The following is a 23,355-nucleotide window of genomic DNA, read 5'->3' as shown; positions in this document are numbered from 1 at the left end:
CTTACCTTTTACAAGAGAGTAGACCCCTCAGCTGCTAATGCCTTCTCTTCTCAAATTCCTTCTCTACTCTGTATACATCTTGCATATATTTAGTTATTCCCATGCTGTCTTCTCCATTAGAATGTAAACTCCTTAAAGACAGAGATTGTTCCTATCTTTTTTTTTGTATTCCCAGTGCATGGCATTGTCTGAAACACAGTAAGTGCTTAATAAAGTGCTGGTTAACGGACTGCCTGTCACCTCTCCCTATTTCTTTGCAGATGAAGAACAATGGGTATGGAATGGTGCATATATCAAATTTTTCTGAAATTTTAGCCACTTTTGCTGAATTTTTTCCTTCCTCTTTTTCTTTATTATAAAGAAGGGCTCAATTGGGATAGAGATATAGTTGGAAATGTAAATGATATAAAAACAAAAACTATTAAAAACATGTTTAAAATAAGAGGAAGAATGTGTTTAAATCAGGAATATAGAAACCAGAAGAAGTAAATGCAGACACAAAGCAGAAATGCCAATTCCCATATTTGTCAAAAAGAATGAGTTTTGGACTGAAAATAATGCAACAAAAATGTCTACCCTTGGTGAATTCAAAGTATTTGGGCCAGAAAAACCATATAATTAAAAACAAACAAACAAACAAACAAAAAAAAAAAAAAAAAAAAAAACCAAAACCTGGCAAATGTGACTAATAAGCCACTTTAGTGATCATTGAAAGATGGTCCCAAAAAAGAAAAAAGAAAAAAAACCAATAGTTAATCACCTTAAAAACTAAGTATATAAAAGGGTTTTAGAGACCAAACTGAGGATTTTACATTTGATTATGGAGGTTAAAAACAGAGCCACTGGACTTTACTAATCAACAAAATAACATCATTAGACCTGAGCTTTAGAAAATTCATTTTGGAAACTTTGTGAAGGATGGCCAGGAGTGGGGAAAGAATTGAAAGTACCCTCAACAATAACTGGGAAATTTAGAAAAGATGTAAATTTGGGGGCAGTGGGGTGCAACAAATTTTGTACTTGTTGAAACTGAGATTCTATGGGTCATCCAATTCAATATGTCCAAAAGACAATGGATGATGTGAGATTGAAGATGGGGAATACAATTAGGATTAGATAAACATCTAAGAACCAGATACCTAGAGCTAATAACTGAACTCGAGTGCAAATGAGATCATTAAGTAAAACAGTATGGAAGGAAAAGGCATGGGCCAAAACAGAGACTTAGAAGGACATGCACAGTAAGTGGGCACAATTTGTAATAAGATCCAATAAAAGAAAATAAGGAGTCATAATATAGAATGAATGAGAACCAGGAGAGAACAGTTATAAAAACCTAGAGAACAATATTTGGAAAAATGTGGTTTAAAAGAATTCAGAATGAAAAAAGACTTATAGGTATGGCAATGAAAGATCTATGACAACTTTGGAGAGAACAGTTTCCATTAAATTATAAGGTTGGCAGCTGGACTGCATAGAATTTAGAGGTCTGAGAGGAGAGGAAGAGATAGCATCAACTGTAGAGAATTTTCTCAAGAAGCTTAGCCATGAAAAGCAGGAAAGATACAGAATATCTAAAAGATTAGCTCAATAAGGGGTAGATTTTTTTCCTTATTAATTTTTTTTATTTTCGAAACATATGCATGAATAATTTTTCAACACTGACTCTTGCAAAGCTTAATGTTCCAAATTTTTCCCTCCTTTCCCCTACTTCCTCCCCTAGATGGCTAGTAATCCAATATAAATTAAATATGTTAAGCATGTTTAAAAAAAATTGTTAAATTCAATATATGTATACACACGTATACAATTATCATGTTGCATAAGAAAAATCAGATCAATAAGGAAAAAAATAAGAAGAAAAATAAAATGCAATGATAAAAGGCATCTAGAAAACACTAAATAAGAAAATTATCACCCATAAAAAAAAGCAGTGACCCTAAAAGACCAACATGGCATCAATAAGAATAGGCCATGCTAAACTAATTTTACCTCCTTTTAAAACAAAATTACAAAACTTGCAGATCTGAGCAATGCTCAATATAGTTTCATGGATTTTAGCAATTTTTGTAAAATGCTGCCCATTTCATGTTAGAATAGCTCTATTTTTAGGAAGATTTTTTTTCCCCTTTTATTAAGTTTAAGTTTGCTTCTTGGCAACTTATACCCATTGAATCTACTTCTACCCTTCAACCAAGCTGAACAAATTTAATTTCTTTTTTCTTTGTTTCTTTATTTCTCTATTTCTTTCTTTTATTTTCTCTTTCTCTCTCTTCTCTCTCTTTCCCTCCCTACTTTTCTAACATGAAATGAGCAGCATTTCCCTGCATAGGAAATAAAGCAAAGCCTGAGAACATTCAAGTCCAGATACTGGTTTGCCTGTGGTCTCTCTACATTTCTTCATTTGTAAAAGAGGAATGATAATAATAGTTACATCAAACATCTCAAAAGTTTGTAAACTGAGGCAGCTAGATGGTACAGTGGTTAGAGTAGTGGCCCTTGAGTCAGGAGGATCTGAATTCAAATGTGACCTCAGACACTTAACACTAGTTGTGTTACTCTTATAAGTTATCTGAAGTAGACCAGTTAAGTTTTCAGTATACTAGTAATTCACATAAAACAGAGAAGACATATATTTTATGAAACTGATATCCTGAATATCTAAAATGATATTATTTGTCCTTCTGGGGGCTCATTAAGACCTACTGAAAAAGCTCTATTAAAAAAAATAAGGAAGTCAAGGACAGTAGTGTGGCACTTTGGTGATAATACATAAGAGCTTACCTTTTGGAGGTCTAGCACAGAATCTTCGATAAACAGTAATCACATCTGTCAAAAGAGAATTTCTACTGGGAGTCGTCTGAGTAGCAGCATATCGATAGAGCTGAAATATGAAATATAATAATTATAAACACACAAAAACAACATTACATACATTTTATCTATTATTGCCAATCAATATAGAGAAAACAAACAGAAATAAAGACACCAATCTTTTATCATCAAGTTAATCGAATGAGATACAATAGGGTAGAGTGACTATCATGCAAGAGTTGGAGGCAAGAAAACCCAAGTTTCAACTTGACCTAAGATGCTCACTGGCTCAGTCATCAGGAACATTTAAACCTTTCTGGACCCCAATGCTCTTCTCTAACATGAGGAGCCTGGATTTAATGATCTCTAAGGCCTCTTCCAGTTCTAAATCTATTATCTTTCTATAGCAAATAAAGACTAGAAAAGAATGATTAACAGAACAGATAAGGTGTAATGTTTTAAAATGAAAGGAGCACTCATTCAACTAGGGCTTTCATAACTAGGGCACTCTATTTTCTTATTCATAAGATAGAGATAATATCTAGCCTTAAAGTAAAACTGTGAGCATCAAACAGCATAATGCACATGCAAAACATTATACAAATGTGAGGTAGTATTGGAGACAGCTAAATAGCCTAATAAATAATTTGGAATCAGTAAGACTTGGATTCAAATACTGCCTCAGAAACTAACTGTGATCCTGGTCTCCTTCAGTCTCAATTTCCTTATCTGTAAAAAAGGTAATAAAAATAGTTATCTACCAGGATTGCCAAGAGGATCAAATGAGATGATGTGTTTGCAAACTCTAAAGAGTTATATAAATGTTAGCTATTATTATTAATGCTTTTAAATTACTTTTTAAAATGACTTTTGAGGCTGGGGTTAACTAACTTGCCCAGGATCACACAGCTAGGAAGTGTTAAGTGTCTGAGACCAAATTTGAACTCGGGTCTTTCTGAATGCAGGGCTGGTGCTCTATCCACTGTGCCACCTAGCTGCCCCTTAAAATGAATTTTTAAAAGCTTTAAGCTTTTTTAAAGTTTTATTCATTTTTCCTCTCAAATGATCAGAAGTATGTATTCCATTCTTTTGGTTCTACTTTTTTTAAATTTTTATTTATACCATAAAGATTTCTAGATTTCTTTGTATTCTTCATATTTATTCATTTTAATTGCATTACAGTCTTCCATTAAACACAATTTAAATATTTATCTATTGTCAGATACTTTGGTTGTTCTTAATTTGGATTTGTAGGGAGGGGGGTTTGGTAGTGGTGGGTTTTTTACAGTTACATATAATGCTAATATGAAAATCTTTGAACAGATAAAATAAACTTCTTAAAAAGCCTTTTTTTTAAGTGCAAAAAAATAGAAATAACTTAAATTTTTTAAATGTGATACATTAATGTAACAATATACTGTCAAAGGATATTTCCTTACTCTTTTATTGCATATTGTCAAATTGTTCTCTAAAAAGATCCTAGAAATTTATAATTCTACCAGCAATGGATAAGCATAAATCATTTTTATTAGTTTATTTTGTAAGCATTTTTTCTTTCCCTCTTACTGTTCCTCCCAATTGAATAACTCAAAAAGGAAAAAAAAAAAAAAAAAAAAAAAAAAAGCCCTCATAACAAACATGCAAGATATAGAGGGAAAAAAATCCTCTATTGACTATGTCCAAAACTGTGTATCTCATTCTGCAATTTAAAACCAAAACCCTGTTGGCAGAAGCATGTATCATATTTCATCTTTAATCTACTGGACTCACTTATTATTGCATTGAATAGAATTCTTTTATCTTAATTTTTGCCTTTATAATATTGTTATTGTATAAATTATCCTAGTTCTGCTCATTTCACTCTACATCAGTCTTAGTTTTCTCAGAAATTATAAATTTAATCATATCATGTTACAATTACATTTTTGTTTTTATAGAGAGGAACTAAGCTTACTTTTCAGTAACCTAATATAAGATTTTATAGAACTAGAAGATAAATATAAATTATCTTCTAGAAGAAAAGTTTTAAATGCACACAAAATATACTTATTACTATTATTTATCTTTCTATTACCACTATACATCAACTGTCTTTCACAATACATTAATTTCTCTACAATATGATTTAACTGCTCTAAAAAGGCACATTCTAAGACACCAAGTGATGACTTATTTTCAAGATCTAAAATGTAAACACAGACAGTAACCTCACAAAAAAAAAATACATTGACACAAGGATAGATTCAAGATAGTTACAATTTAGTAACAGTAACAATGATATACTAGCTACATTTACTACAGATATATTGTAACCATGACAATAATTCTGGTAATTTTTAAAAAGTGTTATAGCATGTCTCATTAATTGTACTTCCTATAATAAAAAAAAATCTAAATTACTGAGTGGTATATAATTTGAAAATTGGATTCTATTTTAAACGTACTAGAGGCAGCTCACTGTTTTAAGCATTTCACTGGATTATTAATACAAAGGCAAGTAATAGCAAAAAATTGTGTTAAGTATCTTAATTCAGTAGGAAACTGAAGGTGAATCATTTTGTAAAATGAAGAATGTATTATAATTTAATGTTTTTTATAAATCTGAATTTTTATATTAGACTTCTCCCATTACAAGTTACAGCTCCATTAGTGTCCTTAATAATTTGTAATCTCTTCTTTAATATATTAAAAAAAAATTATCTAAAAGGCAAATAAATGGATACAAAGTTTAATTTCCAAAAAGCTCAAAATTCTTCCATCCTGGAACTGATTCTTCTGCTTCTTAATTTTATGGCTGAGTCCAACAAAATTTGGTTTTAAAGTCACAATTCCACAATGAATCAGAATATAGTTTCTCCAACCTGGAGAATCTAGTTTTTCAAAATCAATTATATAAAAAATATTGATTAAAGTGACTTTGATCTATTATAAAGATCACTTTAAAGTGACTTATTATCAATAATTTTCATCTTTTCTGGACTAAAATGTCTGCTACTCTTTGATTGATATTACCTCTCACTAAGATTCCAAATTTAAAGTATTCTCTATACATGAATATTTATGAATTTCTAAGAGGCAATTACAGCCACTAATACCACTACCATGAAAATTTTTTTAAGTTTTTTTAATGCAAATTATGAACTAAATAAAAATCTTATGTCTCTGCAAACTTCCATTTGACTTCTACAGGAGTTACTTAGTTGTTACCTTGTGGTGGGAGGAAGGAAAATATCTCAATTGATAAAATACAAACATTAACATAAAGCTGCAGAAAGAGCACTACAATTGGAATCAAGGCCTGGGTTCAATTTCAAGCTCAAAATGTACAAGGTGGGTGACTTTGAATCTTTGAAGTTCATCTTTCTCTTCTGTACGGTTTTAATCATTGTTCTACGTATAGAATATGTTCTTGGTAAGCTCATGCTATTATTACAATATGTTGTGGTCATAGTAAAACTGGACCATTTATAATGATCAAATGAAATAGAAGTACTACTCATTTGTAGTTTTGTCGAAAGGTAGACCAATTTACCAAGAATCTGCATAAAGCTTTGGTGATACCATAAAAACACAGTTGTCTTATAAGTATGTGATTTATTGATGTTAATTTTGTTTCACTGGTGACTTTTTGATCAATCAAAAAACTAGATGTTATATTCAATAAGAATCAAAATGGTTAAGAGTAAAAGGATTTCAGTATTAGCAGGCTAAAAAATTAGTACTCCAGTTAATAATGATGAGTTGGACGTTATGATGAAGACTTATAGGACCAGAAAAGTACAGATATGGAGAACGTGGCCTTACAGGAAAGATCTTGATTTTACAAAGGGTAGTTTTTGACTAATAAGTTTTGGAGCTAAAATCCTGCAGAAATTTTTCATGCTTCAAATTCATGGCACAAAAAAGGAAAAGAATTTTTGTGAAAACTAAGTAGATTTCAATGACATTACAGATTCTAAAATGAGACCCATTTCCAATATTCAATAGAATAGCAAATAATTGCATCAGGATAAGATGGAGGCCAAAAATATAAAAAAGGGTTGAAATATGGGGAATATAAGTAGAATTTAGATAAAGGATTAAGTGAAGAGTAGGATGAACAAAGTTTTACATTATTTTGGTTAACTAAATGAAAAGTAGTAACAGCATTTCCTTACTCTTTTCTGACTTATCTCATGACATACATTAGCCTCAGTAAGCATTTTCTCTTTATTTTTAACTACATTTATATATATATATATACATACATATATATAAAAGATGAGATTTTTCATACATTTATATGAATATATATATTCATATAAATGTATGAAAAATCTCATCTTTTAGAAGAAAAAACTAAGTCAAGATACTTCTTTTTTATAGGAAGACCCTGGTCTTTACTATGACGTTCTTTTCAAAGGATAACAAGTGGACAACTAAAGCATCCAACAGTGAAAAAGCTCTCAAACTCTTACATAAGAATATAGCTACGTGATCTTGGACAAGTCACTGAAATTTTTTGGCCCTGGAGTATGTACAACCATCACCTTATCCGACAGAAATCAGGTAGCCTGATTTGTTCACAGGCTCAAAGATCTAGACCGGGAAAGGAACCGTAACTAATTTAACTGTCCTCATTTTACTGAGGAGGAAACTGAGGTTCACAGAAATTAAGGGACTTGCTCCCGGTCTCATGGCATGTGGCAGAACATGGATTTAAATTCAGATCCAGTAACTCCAAGTTCAGCACCCTCCCCATTTACAGCCGGAAGATCCATAATGTTTAGGCTCCTATCATTTAGATAAATAGGGACAAGACTTTGAATAACAAAGGAGGATTAAAAAAAAAAAAAAAAAAAAAAAAAAAGGAAGGAGAGGGAACTCAGTCACCTACCTATATCCTAGCTTATTAAATACTGTGATTCACAACCCTATATTTGGGTCTCGTAATTGAACGTAGGGATCGCGAAATTACGATCTGTTACCAGTAAATGTCTGGTTTTATTTTATATACCCATATGCCTGGGTCATGTAAAAAATTCTCGGGCAAAATGGGGTCGCAATTGGATAAAATTAAAGAAGCCCTAAAATACACTGCTTTCCTCTGGGCTATTTCTGCACCCTACAGGCTCCGACCGCGGTCCTACTGGCCAAATTTGGGGCACTTTCCCCAAACTGACAAACTGAAGGGGAGGGCCTTTCTTAGCCTCAGTTTTCTCATCCGTAGCTTCTGCGGGGAGGGGGGAGGGGTAGGACTGCCAGCTCTAGGGTAGCTTCCACTCCACAGTCCAGAGACCAGGGGCGCAGAAGCCGGGCACAAGGATGGAGGGAGTGGCGGAGGGCGGACTTAGGAGGAGACCAGGATGGGGCTCAGAGGCTCGGTTCGAAGCGGGAAGGAAGCTGCGGGTGACCTTGAAGCCGCGGCCGCCACCTCAGTCCTCGGGAAGGGCCCGAGGGCCCCGGAGGGCGCGGGGTCCGGGGCCCGAGAGAGGAGGAAGAGGCCGGGAGCCGACAGCAGCGGGAGGGAACCAGGACACCGTGGGACTCACCGTCCGAAGGCAGGTCCCCTTGCCGCCTCCAGGAAGGAGGAGCATGGGGGGCGGCTGCTGCCGAGGGAACAGAGGAAAACCACGGGACCAGCAGCAGCCCCGGCGGGAGAGCAGCAGGTAGCGGTGCGCCATGACCGCCGCGGGGTCCGGGCCGGCGCAGGCGCCCTGGGTCACCGGGACCCCGCGCCCGGCTACCTGTTAGCTGGTCAGCCGCTCCCGGAGTCAGCCTGGAGAAATAAACAAACACTTTACGGCCTCCGTCGTCCTCCCTTCTCGGTCGCGCGCAGATAAGGTAGTTTTACTATTCTGGAATCACACCTACCTTCCCTAGCTCAACTCCGCCCCCAGTGCATTTACGTCATTACGCAAAGCACGACCGACCCCGGTTCACATCTACCTCCCTTTGCTCAACCACGCCCCGGTTGCGTCTTTGCGTCATCACGCAAAGCACGACCCCGGATTATACCTATCTCCTTTTGCCTGACTTCGCCCAAGTGCGTTTTACGGCATCACGCACAATGTGTTCAGGTTTACTGCACTGCCTGGATTGCAACTGGGTACTTATTCTACGTAAGGAGTGTTTCCTTACCTCCAGTCCAATCTGATCCTTCTGGAACAAACTTGGGATACATATGCTAATATCTTAACTCTAACGGAGCCTCTCCGCCTATCCTCCTAAGCACAAAGTGCGGATCTCCATCCTTTTGGCATCAGTGGGAGGAGCCAAGGTTGAGAACGAGCCAAAAAATTGTACAAAACTAGAAAAAAAAAAAAGTGAAAACTCACAAAATTAGATTTTAAAATGAGAAAATATTTAAAGACAAAGGACTACAAAGAATTCAATAATGTCTGGTTTTATACGGCAAAGTAATACCTATATTTATTTGGAAAATAATCATATATGAACAAGACACGATTCAGTCAGCAAAAGTATATTTGCTTATTTGATACCCTTACCAAAAAAGCTTTATAACATTCTCCTAGAAGGGGAACCACTGTTCTAGTGATCTAGATGATCCTCTGCAAGAGTTCTTAGAAGGATAAGGAGCAGAGTACCACTGGACAAGAAGTGGAGGGCTGGGTGATCTGTACCAGTGGGAACACCACACCAAAATATCGCTGATATTTCTTAATTGTACTTAAATTTATAAGTGTTAAATTCTCAATACCGTATGAAAGGATTACTAGACGGCTGCTCTGAGTGGCCCTGGAACATATCCGAGTATATTTATTTTGGTGTTATATGTTTTTGCCCACTGGGTGTCAGTAATTATCTATATGAAATTAAGGTTATCAAGGAAAGTTTACTGCAAAATACTAATGCATATCAGGTGAGCCTGTTGTACATGTATTATTTTTAAAATTTTGTTACTTGTGTAACATAAGGGCTAGCGTGTGTGCAAATTGCCTCTCAAGAGTGTCAGACCACAATTAACCTTATAATCACAATACCAATAATGTTCATGTGCCATCTTTTTTATATGAAGAAACCCTAACACACTCTATCTTACAAGGTGCAATGTCTTTGAGTTGATTTCCTAATCATGCTTTTCTTTAATCTGATCTATCCATATTGAATGTCTGGTCCACTCTATGAATGAAGTAATTCTTCTGATAATTTTTCTTGGCTTTATAGATTTTTTTTTTTCCCAAAAAAACTACTATATGTAATTAATATTCATTGAATGGCTAAACCAATCACTAGTTTGAGTTCTATATATAATAATTATAAGAACCAATTAAATTTAATTTTAAAATTGAAATACTAAGAATATAAGGATAGATACAGCTAAATTGGACATTTATTTTGCTTGACTCTACTTGTAATGGGATTTGATTTTCTTGCCTACTCAATAATTGGAGGAGAGGAGAAGAAAGGGAGAGAATCTGGAACAGAAAATAAAATTGAACTAAAAAAAGAAAAAATTAAAGTATAGAACTTGTTAAGGTACTTACAATCTAACTGGAATGAAAAGCTTACAGAAATTATTTTTATTTAAGGGAGAGTATGGCAAATGAAAAGCAATGGCCCACGATGTGATAAAAGGAATTAGAGAAAGGAAGAAGCACTATTAATTTGCAGATCAAAGAAAGAATCACAGAATAGGACCCCAATTGGACCGTTAGTTAAGAAAGGAACTTTTAGTGGGCAGAAAAGGTGCTATATGATGGAAGAATCCATTCTATGCATGGTGGATAATTGATTGATTGATATCCTTTGTTCTTAAAGAGGACCAAAATGACAGTACTATGTTGGGATAAAGGTGGAGTGTGTCTACTAAGGCTGATCAGACCAACACAAACTTGGAAGACTTTACCACAGTTTGGGCACAGATAGTCCATATGAACATTTGGCGTAGAGATGTCTAAATTTGCATATATTATGCTTCCTTTGAGCTACTGCAAATATGTTTTGCTCATAGAGCATAACCCCTTCTTTGATAGAGGTACACTATGTTAGGAGTCCTGCACTCATCTCCCATGTCTCACAATCAATTCCAAAGTTCTTCAGACAGACCTTGAAAGTGTCTTTGTATTGCTTCTTCTGACCTCCATGTAAATTCTTACCTCATGTGAGTTCTTGGTAAAATAATCTTTTAGGTTAACATATGTTTGACATTCATCATAAAGTCATCAGACTTGTACTCTCTGCAGTAGAGTTTAAGTGGTTGGCAGTTCAGCTTGAGAAAGGACTTCAGTGTCCAATACCTTATCTTGCCAGATGATCTTCAGAATCTTCCAAAAACAATTCAAATAGAAGCAATTCAGTTTCCTGGCATGGCACTGGTTTTACAGACATATAACAACGAAGTTAGCACAACAGCTCTGTAGACTCAGTTTGGTAAGCAGTCTAATACCTTTTCTTTATCATACTTTTGTTCAGCTTCCCAAAGTGAGCTAGCTCTGGCAATATATATCAATCTCATCTTCTATGTGAATGTCTCTGAAAAGTATACTGTTTAGGTAAGTGAGCTTCTCCACAGCATTCAAAATTTCTCCATTTGCTGTAAATAATGATTTCACATATAGCTGATGTGATGCTGACTGATGGGGAACCTCCAGTTTCTTGATATTAATTGTTAGGCCAAATTAGTGCAAGTAGCAGAGAAGTAATCTATATTTCTTTACATATCAGCTTCAGAGACTTTATTGAGTGCACAACTACTTGTGAATGAAAAGTTATGTACTAATTCTCCCTCCACTTTAATCTTAAAATGGCAAAATAATATGGATGATGTCTTTTGACTCTAATAAAATGAATTTAATGAAACAGCAGTGAGATGAAGTAGTCAGCCTCACCCTGTCTTCCAGAGTCATTAAAGTCCAGTGGCAAGACAAAAGCTAAAATCACTGGCAATGGCCCATGATGCAGTTGATGAACTGAGCGTGTTCAATGTCTATCAGGTTTTAAGTACACCACAGCACTTACTTCAGCTGCCTTCATGGCCATTGGAACAAATTGTTCTGGTTCATTCATTCCACCAGAGGAAAACCTTACAAGCTTGGAATACATACCCCTTTAACTAACTAATCAACAGATCTGAGATGCCTTGCTTAACCTCAGCCTAGTTTAGCCCATCTGCTGAATCAGTTTACCAGGGTATGATCACTGTACATGCTTCAGTTTCTTGGAGCCACCGGTAGACACCAAAGGTGGAAAACAGCTCTGAAAAGGTTTGGTAATGTTCACACCAGAAGTGTTAGTATTCCCTGAATACCTTTATTACCCACAAGGTGGTTAGGATGAGAAAGGCAAAGAGAGAGAAGAGAAAGACTAGAAATCACAGACAAATTAGAGTTCAGGCCCTCAAATCTGTGGCTTCAGGCTTAACCATTCCAGACTTTGTACTTTTCTCCCATAACCACTTCTTTCAAAGTCCTCTGTCCATATCCACTTTTATTCACCTATATAGGTGCACAGCACCAAGCTTTAGCATTCTCAGACAATTAAGATTCACTTCCCTTACATATACATAGCATGATCACAAGATTACCTTTCTGGGCATTGCCCAGTCATAGTAAAAGGAAGTATTATACCAGAATTAGAGATTCATACACCATTCAATTGATAATGGGAAGCCATTGAGAGTTTTTGAGTAAAGGATTGTTGTGATCAGTATTAGGAATGTTGTCTAGGAAATGGCAATGGCATTTGTTTATAAGAATTTTGAGACTTTACTTAATGTGTAAGATATATAGATCTAAATAGATAGGATGATGCAATAAAGATAGATGACAACCTCTGGAGAATGACATTACTGCGTTATCCCAAAGGGCCACTTACCTGAAAGATATACTGACAGTGATCACTGAAGACAAACTTTGGAGAAATATGAACAATTTGAAGTATCTAGAGATGAAAGTTATTTCAGAAGGCAATAGAAACCTGAAGAACTTAAACCTGAAGTATGTAACACTTCAGCCTTATTTAGATCATATCCTATTAATTGTGAACCAGGAAGCAGCTTTAAAACAGATAGTCTATACTTTAGAACCATGTTTGAGGAAACTAGAAGCAAAGTATAAGAAGGTACAGAAGTGATAAGTGAATTAATCAGTAATATTTAGCACAAAGACTTTTTTAAGCTATAAGGATGCTTTCTAAGAATTGAAGTTTGTCAGGCAAAATTTATCAAATTTGTATGCTTAGAGTCCATAAAAAGAAGTCCAAAGAGCAATCTAAGCCCTAAACTTTGGTTGAATATTATATTTGTGGCTATCCTTAGTGCATATGTCAATCAACTTTTACTTAATATCTACTATTTGTCAGGCATTGTGCTAAATTTTAGGGATATAAAAAGGGAGGAAAAGCAATCTCTGCCCTCAAAGACTTTATAATTTCATAAACAAACTAATATATACAAAACAAGTGCTTTCTCTCTCTCTCTCTCTCTCTCTCTCTCTCTCTCTCTCTATATATATATATATATATATATATATCTATCTTAATAATCAATACATTAATCATATATTTATGTATAATAATTAGAAGATGATTAATAGAAAGAAGCTACTGAATTAAGAGAGGATGAGAAAGGCTTCCTGGAGAAGATGCTATTTTTACTTTGTTCACTCATTTCAGTCTTGTCCAACTCTTTGTGAGTATATTTTGGGTTTTCTTGGCAAAGATTCTGGAGTAGTTTTTTATAGATGTGGAAACTGAGTCAAACTAGTTATATAGCTATTAATTATCTAAGATCAAATTTGAATTCAGGTCTTCTTTACCCCATATTATTTACTGTGCCACCTAGTGTGCTTCATAAGGATTTAAGGGAAGCCAGGGAGGCCAGTAGGTAGAGCAGGGGAAAAAGAACATTCCAGGAATGGGGTACAGCCAGAGAAAATGCCCTGAATGAAGAGATGGAGTGTCTCATTTGTGGAAGAGAATAAAGGCCAGTGTCATTTAATCAAAGAATCCAAGATTGGGGAGGGGGGGAAATGTAAAGTGTTAGAAAACTGGAAAGGTAGAAGTAGGGTAGGGAAGCTAGATTATGAAACTTTGAATGCCGAACAGGATTTTATATTTGATCCTGGAGGCAATAAAGTATCATTAGAGTTTATTGGGAGGGATATATAACATAGTTAGACTTGTACTTTAGGGAACTAACTTTTGGTTAGAATGAATGGTGACTTGGAGTGAGAAGAGACTTAAGGCAGGCCAATCCACCAGCAAGCTTTTGCAATAATCAAGGTATGAGGTGACAAGGGCCTACATTAGAGTGGTAGCAATATCAAAGGAGAGAAGCAATAATATTTGAGAGTTGTTACAAAGGTGTACAATTGGCAACAGATTGAATATAAATGCATTTACAAAGTATTGAAGAGAAACTAAACTAATAAGAGGAGGGAGGGGAAAGGAGTCCCACAGATTAAAAAGTCCCTAGTGTATATTAGGTAGGCAGAATAATTTATCTCCCCAAAAATGCAAATCTATCCTATTGTTTAATTTTTTTTTATCATGAGTTGAAATATCAATAATATTAATGGAGATTTTTACTAAGCTAGAATCTACAAACACAGTTCATTATTATATTATTTATAACGTATATGTAGTCCCATTGACCTAGGTTCCAAATCACAGGATGGCTTAGAGGAGGAGGACTATCTCAATATCAAAGTACTATATGGTATTGTACTTAAACTATAGGTCATGAGTTCCCATCAATGAAGTTACTTTTAAGAGTCAAAGGATACAACTCAAGCACTTACTGAAATGATATTGTAAGAAAAGTAGCAACAAAATATCTTCTCCATAACCCAGAGATACATTTTCCTACAAATATACCTCACAACAATTAGTATAGACACATATAAAGGGTAGAGAAATAGAAGGTGGCAGAAAAGGGGCGTACATGAAAGGAACTTTATGACAATGACTCATACAGGGAAGGGTTACTTTTTCCTATAGGGCCTTTTTTCCTATAGGGCCTTTGATGACCTAATAGTGTTTCTATTGACTGTGGTTTTATTGAACTCACCACCAGACCTGGCTCCACAGATCATTGTTTGGGCATTGTTTCAGTCCTGTCCAACTCTTTTGTAACCCATTTGAGTTTTTGATTTTGTTTTTTGATTTAGTTCTTTTCTTTTTTTGCAAAGATACTTTAGTGGTTTGCTATTTCCTTCTTTAGTTCATTTTACAGATGAGGAAAACAAGACAAACAGGGTAAAGTGACTTGCCCAGGATCACACAGCTTTCCTAGCTTCCATGCCTGAAGCTGGATTTGAACTCAGAAAGATGAGTCTACCTACCTCCAGGCCAGGTACTCCGATGCAAATTGTCTCATATCAGAAAGGAATTAACAAGGAATTTTTGGGCCAGGGTCTTAGAGGAATAATAGTAGAAAGTAGTCAAAAGCTCCCACAATCCTAGCCTAAGGGCTTCTGCTCTAGTTGCTTACTTAATCTTAAAGAGGACTTATGACCTGGGACAATGATGTAGACAAAAAGAGATCAGTTTTCTTTTTTCTTTTTTTTTTTTTCTTTTTTTTTCCCTTGAATTCATTTTTCCAAATTATCCCCCCCTCCCTCTATTCCCTCCCCCCATGACAGGCAATCCCATACATTTTACATGTGTTACAATATAGTCTAGATACAATACATGTGTGTGAATATCATTTTCTTGTTGCACAATAAACATTAGATTCCGAAGGTACATGTAACCTGGGCAGACAGATATTAGTGCTAACAATTTACATTCACTTCCCAGTGTTTCTTCTCTGGGTGTAGCTACCTCTGTCCATCATTGATCAACTGGAAGTGAGTTGGTTTTTCTTTATGTTGAAGATTTCCACTTCCATCAGAATACATCCTCATACAGTATTGTTGTTGAAGTGTACAGTGATCTTCTGGTTCTGCTCATTTCACTCAGCATCAGTTGATTTAAGTCTCTCCAGGTCTCTCTGTATTCCTCCTGCTGGTCATTTCTTACAGAGCAATAATATTCCATAACCTTCATATACCATAATTTACCCAACCATTCTCCAACTGATGGACATCCATTCATCTTCCAGTTTCTAGCTACTACAAAAAGAGCTGCCACAAACATTTTGGCACATATATGTCTCTTTCCGCTCTTTAGTATTTCTTTGGGATATAAGCCCAGTAGTAGCGCTGCTGGGTCAAAGGGTATGCACAGTTTGATAACTTTTTGGGCATAATTCCAGATTGCTCTCCAGAATGGCTGGATTCTTTCGCAACTCCACCAGCAATGTATTAGTGTCCCAGTTTCCCCACATCCCCTCCAACATTCATCATTATTTGTTCCTGTCATCTTAGCCAATCTGACAGGTGTGTAGTGGTATCTCAGAGTTGTCTTAATTTGCATTTCTCTGATCAATAGTCAGTTTTATTTTTTCAAGGGAGAGCCTTATTTTAAAAAACCCAGCAGATGGTAGCAAAGGGAAACAAATGGACAATGTAAAGCAGACTGGCTGAGGGGTAGCTGATAGCTTGATGATAACCACAGCTAGAGACCAACATTTAGCAGAAATAATATAACAAGCAGCAGAAAGTGCAGATGCAATTCCCAAGAGAAAGAAGCACTGACATTATAAGAGCCTACCTAAGGTTCTACAGCATTGGAAATTTGAATTGTTCTAGCCACATATCCCCTAACATCAGTCAGTGTCTCTCCATGCATATTCCCTGGTGACACATTTTCTGAGTTTGTGCATTCTGCCACTATTGGAATAACTTGGGAGAAAGGAAGATCTTTTCTTAGCACTTTATTTGCTTAGCTGTTTGATTAAGCCTTTTGTTTTCCTTTGAAGTCATATGACTTCTGTTTGGCTTAAGTACAATGGTGGAGTCATGTGAGTCATGGTCTTGAATGAGAGCTGACCCACTAAATGCCTCAAACTTTGGATAGTTTTCTGGGTACCATGTGTAAGCTCCTCCTCCTCCCCCCCTCCACTCCCTGCAAATCTTACAATGACTTGCCCAAGATCACACAAATATAAAAGATCACATTGGAATCCAGAACTTCCACAGGAGGAAAAACATAAAACTTTGAACAGATGATCTCTCAGACTTCAGAAATAGAGAAACGAAGAGATGTCATAACTCAGAACCCTTTCCTATTATTGTGGGTCTCTAAATTCATGCTTAAACAAAGATATGATGCAGTAAGGGCAGTACCCAGGGAAATGGGTAAAGCCAACTGAAAGTTAGGAATTCCCTTTTGTGGATTATATTTACAAAATCAGACTATTAAGAAACTCAGAGAAGGTAAGCCATAGCAATGACTACTAAGAAGGGCAATGAAGAGCTTGCTGGTTTCCTTCCAGAACAGAGTTGTTAATGATGATTTTCCTAAATGTTGCCTTTCCATTTCCAACTAGTGCAATATCACCCCGTCCCTACGAGTACCCGCATACTGATCCTAAATTCGCCTCCATCTCTGCCTCCTCCTCGGTACAAACAGTGCATTCCTTAACGGGACACTGCTGCGACAACCCTATTTTTAGCTTTGATTCTGATACGCATTAAGGAAAGCATCCCTATGAAGGCTGGGGGCGCGAGAAGGCGGCGGAGTGGGGGTGGGGATGGAGGTGGGGGGGAGAAGAGGGAGGGGTGTCTGTCAGAGTCACGTGAGAGGGGGAAAAAAGGGAAGAGAGCACTTAGAATCCCGAACTCGTCAGTGCCCCTGGGCTGGAAACTGCTGGATCCAGAACCAGAGAAGGATGCCTCCCTTGGGCCGCACAAATACCCAGGGACGCTCAGAAACGGTGCGCATGACGCAGATGCCATGACTGCCCCTTGGGCCCTCGGATCTGAGTGAGTGACAAGTGTTCCAGGCCCGCTGCGGGAGAGTAGTGTGCTGGAGAGTAGGGCAGTCTCGCACAGTTCGGCGGGTTCTGAACGGAGAGGTGTCTTTCCGGGCTCCGAAGCTGCTGCTCTGCACAGAGACTAAAGAGTGCCTCTGGTCCCTGGAGCTGCAGCGGGGGAAAGATGAAGATCTGGAGCTCCGAGCACGTGTTTGGGTGAGGAGGGAGCTCTGGCTTGTGGAGGGGGCAAAGGATGCAGAAAGTGACCAAGCTGGGGCCCACGAAAGTTGCATCTCTAGAGATGCAGGTATCTTGTCCTCCCGCCGTGAGTATCTGTGTATGCTTTCAGCCGACGTTAGCCCAAAGCTTTAGTGCTCCCTTCGTTCTGGAAAAAAAATAAAAAATAAAAAATAAAAAAATAAAAAAAATTTAAATATCAATGAGCTGTCTCATGCCTCTGAGGCATTTCCCCCTGTTGCCTAGCACATTAAGAATCTTTGATGTGATGTGCAAATAGTCAAGGCAGCTGCTTGGCAGTTAATTTTGAACATTTGTCTGTCCGAGAGGCTTAGGGAAGCAGGGTTAGTTTTTTAATACACCAAAAAGCAAATATAAGAAACGAGAGGCCTAGTTCCTTCTTAGTTTCAAACTCGTGATTGCTTCCTATTTGAAAATGGTTTGAGGAAAGCTTGATTTAAATATAACAGAATCACAGATCTGATTTTCCTCAAAAAACACTTGCTCACAAAAAACAAGGTCAAGGGGTCCGTCAAGTAGAGGGTTTCTTTTTACTTAGTTCCCTTCTTGGGAAATGAATCAGATGAACCTGAGCAATAAATAAGGAAGCCAGTACAATGCACGATGTAAATCAGGGATTCCCTACCTAAGATTTGTATATACTACAATTTAGTGATTTGGAAGAAATAACAATTATTATTATTATTGTTATTTCTTTCAAATCACTAAATTGTAGTTTTTACATGGTACTTTCTATGTGTTTATGTGTTAAGAGCTTTACAAATATCTCGATTTGATCTTCAAGGAATAAAGAAATGAATCGGGAGTTAGGAATGAAGATAGATGGGAGAAGGAATGGTAAACTAGAGCCCAGCTTCTCAAACAGTGGTTTTGAACTCCATATGGGTCGAATAACTAAATGTGGGGGTTACAAATTTTGATTTATTATCCGTAAATGGTTGATTCGCATACCTATTTTATATACCTATATACCAGGAGTCACTTAAATTTTCTCAGGAGGAAAGGTCTATGAGTAGAAAAGTTTAAGAAACCCTGAACTAGAGGAATTGAAAGGAGGGAAAAAGATATATCAGAAGATTTGATTATTTCCCTTTGGAAATCAAAGCTCACCAGTCATGAAACCTAAAGACTATATTTTAGTTTCCTTATAAGAGTAAGAATGTTTAAATTGTCTGTTAAAGTTAGGAGAGGCAATCCCATTTCTGATCAAAAATGTATAAACTGAATCTCAACAATGGCACTCTTCTTAAACAGCTTTTCTTTTTTTTTTTTTTTATTATAGCTTTTTATTTACAAGATATATGCATGGGTAATTTTTCATCATCGACAACTGCAAAACCTTTTGTTCCAACTTTTCCCCTCTTTCCCCCCACCCCTTCCTCCTGATGGCAGGTTGACCAAAAATGTTAAATATGTTAAAGTATAAGTTAAATACAATATATGTATCCATTATATCCAATATATCCATTCAGTTATATTGTTGTGCAAAAAGAATCGGACTTTGAAATAGTGTACAATTAGCCTGTGAAGGAAATTAGAAATGCAGGAGGACAAAAATAGAGGGATTGGGAATTCTATATAGTGGTTCTTAGTCATCTCCCAGAGTTCTTTCCTTGGGTGTAGCTGGTTCAGTTCATTACTGCTCCATTGGAACTGATTTGGTTCATCTCATTGTTGAAGAGGGCCACGTTCATCAGAATTGATTATCATATAGTATTGTTGTTAAACAGCTTTTCTTAATAAAACAACGATTCTCTTTTTAGCTTTATTGCTCTACAGACTATTATAATTATGTTAATTCATTTTAAAATGTAGGAAGTAATTAAATTTATGAAATATTTTCTAATCTATCCCTGCTTACTTTGCTGAGAAAATTGAGGACATGTCTACAGTAGTCTCCCTTTTCTTCCCCTTTTTATCTCAAAACCTCTTAACTTTATCCTCCATTTTCTTTCTTTCTCCAAGTCTCTGATAATGAGGTGATTCATTTTGCCGAGGTTCACATACAGCCCCCATCTATCCTTGATATTATTTCCTTCTGTCTTCTTAAGCAGATTTCTTCCTCATCCAATCCTTATCCTCTGATGTTCAGATTTTCCCTAATGGCTTTTCCTCTACAGCCTTCAAATATTATTATGACTCCTTCATCATTTAAAAAACAAAACAAACTTTTACTAGACCTTATCACCCACCTAAACTGTTATCCTATATCACTGTCCTCTTTATCAGGGAAATTCATATAAAGACCTATGTATATTTCCCTTGCTCTCACTCAATTATTTGAAACCTAGCTTCTGACCTCATAAATGCATAAAACTGGGCTCTCCCAAAATTACCAGTATTCTCTTAATTATCAAATCTGAAGTAATATTTTCAGCTGTGTAAAACTGTTGACTACCATAAGTATATGGTATATAGTTTTCACTACCCTTCTAGTTCTCCTCTCATGACTCTGATCACTTCTAACTGTTCAATTTGCTGGATAATTATCTGTACCATGCCCCTGATTTGTGGGCATTACCCAAGGCTCTCTGTCTTGGACCTTTTTCTACTTCCTATACTCTTGGTGAACTCATCAGGGTACCTAGCTTCAATAATTATTTCTGTGTACATGATTCCCAAATCTGCATATGCACCCCTCTCTCTAGCTGGACTTTCAAATCCTCATCACCAATTCTCTGTTGGACATTTTGAATTAAATATCCCTTAAGATATCTTAAACTCAATATGACCTGAACAGAATTCTTTATGCCTCCTCCACCTACTCCAAACACATAATCATTTTTATAATCACTCAGATTTGCAACCTGTGTGTTACCCTGGATTCCTCACTCTCCTTCACCTCATGTGTACAATTGGTTGCCAATCTTATTTCCACCTCCTTTCCTTCCAGTACTGTTACATCTCACACCTACCTCCACATGCTCTTTCATCCAGTGACACTTTACTTTACTTGTTCTTTACTGTTCTTTACTTTACTTTACTGTTCTTTGAACAAGACACTACATCTCCCAACTTTAGGTGTTTTCATTGGCTGTTCTTATCCCCTCATGCTGAAATGTTCTCTCTCATCTATGTCTCCTAGATTCTATGAATTCCTTCAATTCCCAGGTAGTCTATTGGAAGCCTCTCCCAATCCCTTAATTCTGAAGCCTTCCTTTAAAATTATGTTCTCTATATATCTCGGTAGTACTTATTTGTATGTTATCTTTTAGATTGTGACTTCTTGAGAACAGAGAGGATTTGATTTGATTCTGTCTTTTTGCCTTTCTTTACATCTTTAGCATAGAGTCTAGAACATAGTAGACACAACTGTTTATTGATTGACTGTTTCAGATTTTTCCCACTCCAATCTATCCTTCATACATATTTTACAGGTTTAAAATATACACATGTGTGTATATATGAAAAATGTACACATTATCTATATATACTTATATATGTATGTATACACAAATATACCTACATGTATATTGTTTCCATCATTTAGAATGAACATTTCTTGAAGGCAGGGATTTGGGGGTTTTTATATAAAAATTTTTTTCTTATTATATAAGCTTACTAAGTACTTTATAAATGCTTAGTGATTGTTTGCTTAGTGACTTCATGAATTGCCTTATATTTATTATCTCTGCAAATGACATATAGATCTATATATATATCCAGCTCCAGTGTCTCTCATGAGTTCTAATCTTCCAATCAATTCCAATCACCAACAATCTATTGGACATCTTACATTGGATATATTCTACAGACATCAGAAACTCAATATGTCAAAAGGAGTACTGGATATTTTTTCCTTTCAAGTCTACCCTTCCACCAAATTTATCTGTTGTTATCAAGAGTACCATCATTCTTGCAGTTTACCATGTTACTAATCTTGGCACTACTCCAGACTCTTCCCTCACCTCACTCTATACATCTAGTCATTTACCAAATTCTGTCAATTATTTCTATATCATCTCTCACTTCCAGTCCCTTTTCTCTAATCACAGACACCCTCCGTTCAGGTCTCATCACTTTTTGTTTAGAATCTAGCCTTCTAGAGTCTAGAGTCAGCTTCTAATTTGACTATCATCCTTCTTCACAGAACTGTCAAAGTGATTTTATCTTAAGCAAAGATTTGACGAGGTCACCCTTCAGTAATCTTCCATGGTTCCCTGTTGCCTTTAGGATACAATATAAATCCCTTTCAGGGCACTTTAAGCTCTTCACAACCTATGTTTCCAGATTCTTTATTCATTATTTATCTTCCCAAATTCTATAGTCCACCCTTCTGGCCTTCTCTGTGTACTTCTCACAAAGCATTCCAACTCAGTCTCCCGAACTCCATTTATTATGTGTTTGCACAGATTCTCTGTCATGCCTGGAATACACATCCCCTTCACTTCACCTCAAAGAATTTTTCACTTTCTTCAAGCACGATCCTATATATCAAGGCTTTCCTGATTCTTACAACTGCTATTATCTTCTTTTCTAATTACATTATAATTAATTACCTTGTATTTTATATCCCCATCACTTAGCACAGTGCCTGGTACATAGTAGATGTTTTATAAATGCTTATTGACTAAGTATCTTGTGTTTATTTTTGTATTTCTTGCATATACATAGATTTTAAAAAACCATATCTATATGTGCATGAATAATATATACATATTTATAACACTTGCTCTCTCTACCTAAAACATTTAGGCTATTCAAAATTGAGAATTGTTTCCTTTTTTATCTTTTGTATCCTCAGTATCTAGTACAGTTCCTGACAAAACTAACAATAACCAAGTAATTGAGTTTAATTTTAGTTTAGTATGGATTTTACTACCCATCATGGAGGTACATTAAATATTTGTCACAGGTTTAAGTGATTTGTCAGTTACAAACAAAGTAACTATTGATGACTTTGAAAATTGTTTCAACTGACTGTCTTGTCATTGAATTCTGGCTTTAGACCAAAAGCTAAATGGACTTTGACAGATATTCACTCAGCTGCTTATTTAAAATTATCATTTATGTTTTGTTTCATAGGACTGATTTATGAATGATATAAATGCTGTCCAGCATAATTTTCTGTATGATAAAAACTAAAAGTACAACTTTCTGGTTGTGTTCAGGGGAAATATTTTGGTCTACTAAAAATCCTCAGTTTTTTCTTTCTAAGATTATAGATACTTCTTTGGTTTTGTTTATGATATATTTTTTTCTCTTCACATTTTTATTGGATTTATTATTAAACCATTTGATTAGTATTTGATAATTTTACTTTGAAGTAAAAGAAAAAAAAAGATTGGGTATAAAGAAGTTAGATATAATCAGCTTTGCTTGTTGGCATTCGTGTTCATGAGAAAAGTCCATGAGATCTGGAAATTGTATCCAAGTATAATCTCAAAAGTAAGTCCTGATAAAAATAACCTTTTAGAAAAGCTAACTGCCAAGAAGAGCCATCTCACCATATTTTAAGATGATCAGGCATTTTTTAAATGGTA

General features: G+C 35.9%; 2 protein-coding genes across 7 annotated transcripts in view; one reads left to right on the top strand and one right to left on the bottom strand.

Annotated features, from left to right (window-relative positions):
* The window catches only part of AFG3L2 (AFG3 like matrix AAA peptidase subunit 2), a 53,796-nt gene extending 45,066 nt beyond the window's left edge, over window positions 1-8,730 (bottom strand). Inside the window, exons 1-3 of one of the 3 annotated variants that reach the window (XM_074274741.1) lie at window positions 8,668-8,730; window positions 8,346-8,572; window positions 2,785-2,884 (exon numbers count right to left, since the gene is read on the bottom strand). In XM_074274741.1, the coding sequence (XP_074130842.1) occupies window positions 2,785-2,884; window positions 8,346-8,477 (232 nt within the window). In that variant the 5' untranslated portion in view covers window positions 8,478-8,572; window positions 8,668-8,730. Of the gene's footprint in view, window positions 1-2,784; window positions 2,885-8,345 lie in introns of all 3 variants that reach the window. The other 2 variants (XM_074274751.1, XM_074274732.1) reach the window with 2 other exon arrangements.
* Window positions 8,731-17,450: 8,720 nt separating this feature from the next.
* Window positions 17,451-23,355, top strand: part of PRELID3A (PRELI domain containing 3A) — a 31,470-nt gene continuing 25,565 nt past the window's right edge. For 3 of the 4 annotated variants that reach the window (XR_012483404.1, XM_074274688.1, XM_074274707.1), the window contains exon 1: window positions 17,451-17,830. Coding sequence is in view for 3 of the 4 variants with exons in the window: in XM_074274688.1 (XP_074130789.1) it covers window positions 17,799-17,830 (32 nt within the window). In the remaining variant the exon portion in view is untranslated. The remainder of the gene's footprint in view (window positions 17,831-23,355) is intronic. The other variant, XM_074274699.1, reaches the window with a different exon arrangement.

This window comes from Sminthopsis crassicaudata, chromosome 1, assembly GCF_048593235.1.
Source record: "Sminthopsis crassicaudata isolate SCR6 chromosome 1, ASM4859323v1, whole genome shotgun sequence".
NCBI classification, from domain to species: Eukaryota; Metazoa; Chordata; class Mammalia; order Dasyuromorphia; family Dasyuridae; genus Sminthopsis; species Sminthopsis crassicaudata.
Note: the sequence above shows the minus strand (reverse complement) of the source record. Positions and strands in the feature narration are given on the sequence as shown.